The sequence below is a fragment of the Mesitornis unicolor genome, unplaced genomic scaffold (genome assembly GCF_000695765.1).
Source record: "Mesitornis unicolor isolate BGI_N332 unplaced genomic scaffold, ASM69576v1 scaffold2057, whole genome shotgun sequence".
Taxonomy (NCBI): Eukaryota; Metazoa; Chordata; class Aves; order Mesitornithiformes; family Mesitornithidae; genus Mesitornis; species Mesitornis unicolor.
The window spans coordinates 3,609-9,282 of NW_010198212.1; the positions used below are offsets into that span (position 1 = coordinate 3,609).

Genomic DNA, 5,674 nt, shown 5'->3' on the forward strand with positions numbered 1-5,674 from the left:
ACTCGTCCTTTAAACACCTCCAGGGATGGTGACTCAACCACCTCCCTGGGCAGTCTGTTCCAGTGCTTTACAACCCTTATAGTAAAGAAATTCCTCCTAATATCCAACCTAAACCTCCCCTGGCACAACTTGAGGCCTATCACTATCTACGAGGGAGAAGAAACTCACGCCCACCTTGCTACAACCTTCTTTCAGGTAGTTGTAGAGGGCGATAAGGTCCCACCTCAGTCTCCTTTTCTCCAGACTAAGCAACCCCAGCTCCCTCAACTGCTCCTCCTAAGACTTCTGCTCTAGACCCTTCACCAGTTTTGTTGCCTTCCTCTGGACATACTCTAGCACCGCAATGAACTTTTTGTAGTGAGGGCTCCAAAACTAAACACAGGATTCGAGGTGTGGCCTCACCAGTGCCGAGTACAGGGGAAGGATCACTTCCCTGGTCCTGCTGACCACACTATTCCTGATGCAGGCCAGGATGCCGTTGGCCTTCTTGGCCACCTGAGCACATTGCTGGCTCATATTCAGCCGACTGTCGACCAACACACTCAGGTCCTTCTCCTCCAGGCTGCTCTCCAGCCACTCCTCCCCAAACCTGTGGTGTTGCATGGGGTTGTTGTGACCCAAGTGCAGGAACTGACACTTGGCCTTGTTGAACCTCACGCAATTGACCCTGTCCCATTGATCCAGCCTGTCCAGGTCCCTCTGTAGAGCCTGTCTACCCTCAGGCAGATCAACACTCCTGCCCAACTTAGTGTCATCTGCAAACTTACTGAGGGAGCACTAGATTCCCTTATCCATGTCAATGATGAAGATATCAAACAGAAGTGGCCCCAGTACTGAGCCCTGGGGAACACCACTTGTGACTGGCCACCAGCTGGATTTAACTCCCTTCGCCACAACTCTTTGGGCCTGGCCATCCAGCGAGTGTTTTACCCAGTGAAGCATATGCCCAGCCAGCTTTTCCAGGAGGATGCTGTGGGACACCATGTCAAAGGCCTTACTAAAGTCCAGGTAGACAACATCCACAGCTTTTCCCTCAATAACTAAGCAGGTCACCTTGTCATAAAAGGAGATGAGGTTAGTCAGGCAGGACCTTGCCTTCCTCAACCCATGCTGTCTGGTCCTGATCTCTTAGTTGTCCTGCATGTGCTGCGTGATGGCACTCAAGATGATCTGTTCCATAACCTTCCCTGGCACTGAGGTCAGACTGACAGGTCTGTAGTTCCCTGGGTTCTCCTTCTGGCCCTTCATGTAGATGGGCGTTACATTTGTGAGCCTCCAGTCAACTGGGACCTCCCCAGGTTGAGGATACATGGCCAGGGCCATGGGCTGCTGATACATGTTGGAAAGTCACTTGGTGTGCTCTTCTGCCAGCTCCCTCAGGACCCTGGGGTGGATCCCATCTGGCCCTATAGACGTGTGTATATCTAAGTGGTGTAGCAGGTCACTAACCATCTCCTTATGGTTTATAGGGGCTTCACTGTGCTTCCCATCCCTGTCTTCATGCTCAGGGGGCTAGGTACCCAGAGTACTACTGGTTTTCCTACTAAAGACTGAGGCAAAGAAGGCATTAAGTACCTCAGCCTTTTCCTCATCCCCGGTCACTATGCTTCCCCCCACATCTACTAGAGGGGGAGACTCCTTGATCCTCCTTTTGTTGCTAAAGTATTTATAGAAACATTTTTTATTGTCCTTAACAATACTAATATATATACTACGTATCTTAAGTAGAACAGCATACATTGCAAATGGGCTCATTTTTTAAGTTGAAGATGTATTGCAAGTTGCAAGAGGCATTCTGTTTTATTCTATATAGCATCTGCATATTGAAATCTGCCAAGTATATCTGCACATTGAAGATTATTGAAGAGGCAATATTGTCAAACTGCATTAGGGATATTTTGACCAGGGCTAAAGAAAAGGTTTTATATTGCTTGAAAAAACAGTGATATTGCACTAAAGCTCACATACTTCCAACAGATTAGTAGTTTAATTTGCAATGGCTTCTCTATTATAAATGCTGCTTCCAATTTTTAGGTGGCTTGTATTTTTTTTTAAGCTTTAAAATCTGAAGAGGATGACTACTATATTAATGGTGCCTGGACTATTGACTGGCCAAGGAAGTTTGATGTTGCTGGAACAGCTTTCCATTACAAGAGACCAACAGATGAACCAGAGTCTTTGGAAGCACTAGGCCCTACTTCAGAAAATCTCATAGTCATGGTAAAGTTATAATTAATATCTTTCTGAAATTTGAAGTATGTATTTATGTTCTTATGAAAGACAAGGCCATAAATAAATTCAAAATAAGTTTTGTTTACAAAAAGTATACAGCTTGCCTAGCTGGGACTAGCTGGGACACAACTTTTAATCAGTTTGCTTATCTTTCAAAACTGACAGGCAAGCATTGTGATGAAAAAGGGATAAAGGCAGAAGAGCCCCAGGAAATCTCACAGAAAATGCCCCTTCTGTGTTAAATGTGCTTCAGAATAATGGTAGCAGAAACTGTGTATGGGGCGTAAAATGTATCTCTGCATACTGCTGATACATGGAAGTGTTAGCATGACAGTTCCTGACAGTTCTGTAGATGTGAGTGGTTTTTAAGCCTGGCCTGAGTGTGAAGTATACTTTTACCATAGCAAGAGTATCATGATTTGACCTGTATTAAAGTATGTTGCTGTGGCATACATTGCTCTGAATACATTGTACAAAATATAAGAATTTAACAGAAGATGTGACCAGGGTCCTGGTACCCTGTCTCTGATGGTAGGCAATTGTGAGCCTACTGTTGCTCTACTGTGTTGAGGAGGAGTACAAGAACAGGTTGATACTTGCCCAGTATATTCTATCAGCTGCCAGATTTGCAGTTCAGGGATTGCTTAAGCCAGACAGGATGTTTTGTTACCTAGAATGATTGTTGCCTGGATATTCACATTTTAGGTGACATTTTTGAACACCCAAATCCTGTTTTCTTCTGCTGTAGCTGTGGATAAGCTAGAGTCCATATAGCATGGACAATGATTAGTAGTGCCTTTTCCCATTCAGTCAGTGCTACTGACTTTCTTACTGAAGGTTCTCTGCTCTTTTGTCCAATGGAGATAGGCAGATATGCCTCTGCAAAATATCACAGAAGGTAGAAGGGGATGAGAAATAGCTCTAAGATGTGTCAGATTGCTGCATTTTAACATGATATATATTATTAGAAAGAAAAAGTTAGGTAGACAATCAAAGACTAGTGTTGAGGAGGTGGTATATGGAAGGGCAGTTCAACAGTGAGGGTAGACAAAAGCTCAGAGTGATTATTGCACTTCCATCTGTATCACTTGCAGTGATATAGCTACAGAAAGAGTTCTGATATTCCTTTAAAGGAACTACAGGTGTGATTCCACCAAGCTAATGCTGTTGGCTATTGCATTAGGGGAGAACAATGACCTCACTAATGGTCTGTTGCCGTTACTATTATTGCTGTTATTATAGTCACTAGAAGTGTAAGATAGGTTCATAATTGCTATGTGAGTAGCTCCTCACAAGATTTCAGTGAGGACTCCTGCATGAATAATTATGTGAGGTCAAAGTTGGTTAAGGACACAGTAATGTCCTTAACCAACTTTGACCTCACATAATTATTCATCTGCCAAATGAACTTCCATTAGGACATTAATTTTATGAAAACTGGCTTTTTATAACAATTATGTAAAGAATAAAGAACTTACAGGATTTATAAACTTGTGTCAAGGGGAAAAAAAAGAGAAAGCTCACCTTAGACAATAATACTTTTATATTTGTTTTAAAAGTTAGTCCAGATTCTTTTGGGAATACCTAAAAGAACTACAATGGCTTCCTTTATTACTTTTTTCCCTTCCACAGGTCATAACACATATCTAGATTAAATGTCACTGTAGTTGCTCTCTGCTTGCCTGTTTTAATGGTATAACCAGTTGTTTTCAACTACAGATTCTGCTACAGGAACAAAATTTGGGTATAAGGTATAAATTCAGTGTTCCCATCTCTCGCACTGGCAGTGGAGACAATGAAGTTGGCTTTGCATGGAATCATCTGCCTTGGTCAGAATGTTCTGCCACTTGTGCTGGAGGTAAGACTCTAGGCAGACAAACTTCTGGGTAAACTGAATTACAAGATACAGTTTACTACATAATTATGTAGGTAACTAATTGAAAAAATTTCTTTCAGACATGCCTCAAACCTTAATGTAGTGAAAGAACATTTATTTTATCACAATGGTTTTTATTGTTTTCAAGTACAATTAATATGTTCAGATCTTTTTGTTAAATACAGTGTATCTTGGCACAGTGTGTCTCTGCTGATGCTGCTTCTGAGATTCTATTGAAGCTGGGATGTTTGCTTTTCACAGGAGCATTCTTGATAAAGGACATCAGAAGTTTTAAGTAAGGAGATTAAAAACCAGAAGGCAAATAAGGCAACTGTAAATAAAGGGATGTGTCTTTGTGTGTTTGAAGGTATGCTTCACAAGATCCTAGTCAGCCCTCCTATCCTCCAGCTACCAAAGTTTAGGACTCATACTAGCAGCTCCTCTATAGCAGACAATAACAACTCAACTATACTTCCCAGCCCATAGCAGTATCTGAGAATTGTTGCCTATTGGCAACAGTGGGGGATTTGTAGGCTGACCCATATGATTCATCATGGGTACCTTTTGCCCACAATTTACTATATTCCTAATCCTCCCTCTAGTGGCCACCAATGCAATTCTTTACCTCTGACTGGGAGAGCAGGACAGTTGGCTTCCTTCAAAGCCAACACCATTGCTGCTGCATGGACTGGTGAGTAGAAGTGCTGTGTGAACAGTATCTTTCTTCTCTCTGGAGACTGAATGCATCGTCTCCCCAACATACCACAATTTCAGAAGATATGGGAGAGAGCTTTAAATCTGCCTCAGAATTTCAGTTTTCTACTCCACTGTGCACTGCCCATAGCAAGAGGAAGAAACCATACTTTTTAAAAGAACCTTTGGACCAAATATTTGTCCTTTTCCTTTTTTTATGGCTACTGTAAATATTCATGGTTAGAATCATCATGACTTATGTTTCTGCTGGATCCTGCTGTGGCTGTTACTAGTTGTTTACTGTTTAAATATAGCAGTTTGCTTAGCCATATGTAAGACACAAATGGCAGCACAAATTCTATTCTGTGCAGCTAAATAGAGAAAGTCTTGAAACAAAATAGAGGAAGGTACCAACTTTCTCCAATATTTTTATTGTTCATTTCTTGGATTCTTGTAATGAAATTAATGACAGATTGCTTTTTTAACTACTATTTTAACAATGGTGAGTCTGGTAGGAAAAGGAACATTTAAAAAAAATATATCATAGAGAAAGACAGTTCCAAATATGAGACCTGTACAAGTACTGCCAAATCCTATTTTTATGATGGCAATGAATTAATGATCTTTTTGAAGCCATGAGGAAACTCCCATTGATTTAGGTAGAGACAAGATTTTAGCCATGGATTTCTGTCATGCAGGTCATTGTCAATTCACAGATTAGAAAGTATACAACAGAAAAAATAATTGACTCTGAAGGAGTAGGTATTTGTCTAGATAAGAATATTTTTACATAATTCATTAACTTTTAAGGGAAAATTTGTGAATCCATGGTAACTGCATACATTTATTATTCATTTGAACCTTTGAGGGTAG

General features: G+C 41.1%; 1 protein-coding gene across 1 annotated transcript in view; it reads left to right on the forward strand.

Annotated features, from left to right (window-relative positions):
• Positions 1-2,056: 2,056 nt before the first annotated feature.
• Positions 2,057-5,674, forward strand: part of LOC104544246 (A disintegrin and metalloproteinase with thrombospondin motifs 6-like) — a gene marked incomplete at its 5' end in the record, with an annotated part of 30,562 nt that continues 26,944 nt past the window's right edge. The window contains 2 exons of the mRNA XM_010189064.1: positions 2,057-2,220; positions 3,952-4,090. Of these exons, the coding sequence (XP_010187366.1) occupies positions 2,057-2,220; positions 3,952-4,090 (303 nt within the window). The remainder of the gene's footprint in view (positions 2,221-3,951; positions 4,091-5,674) is intronic.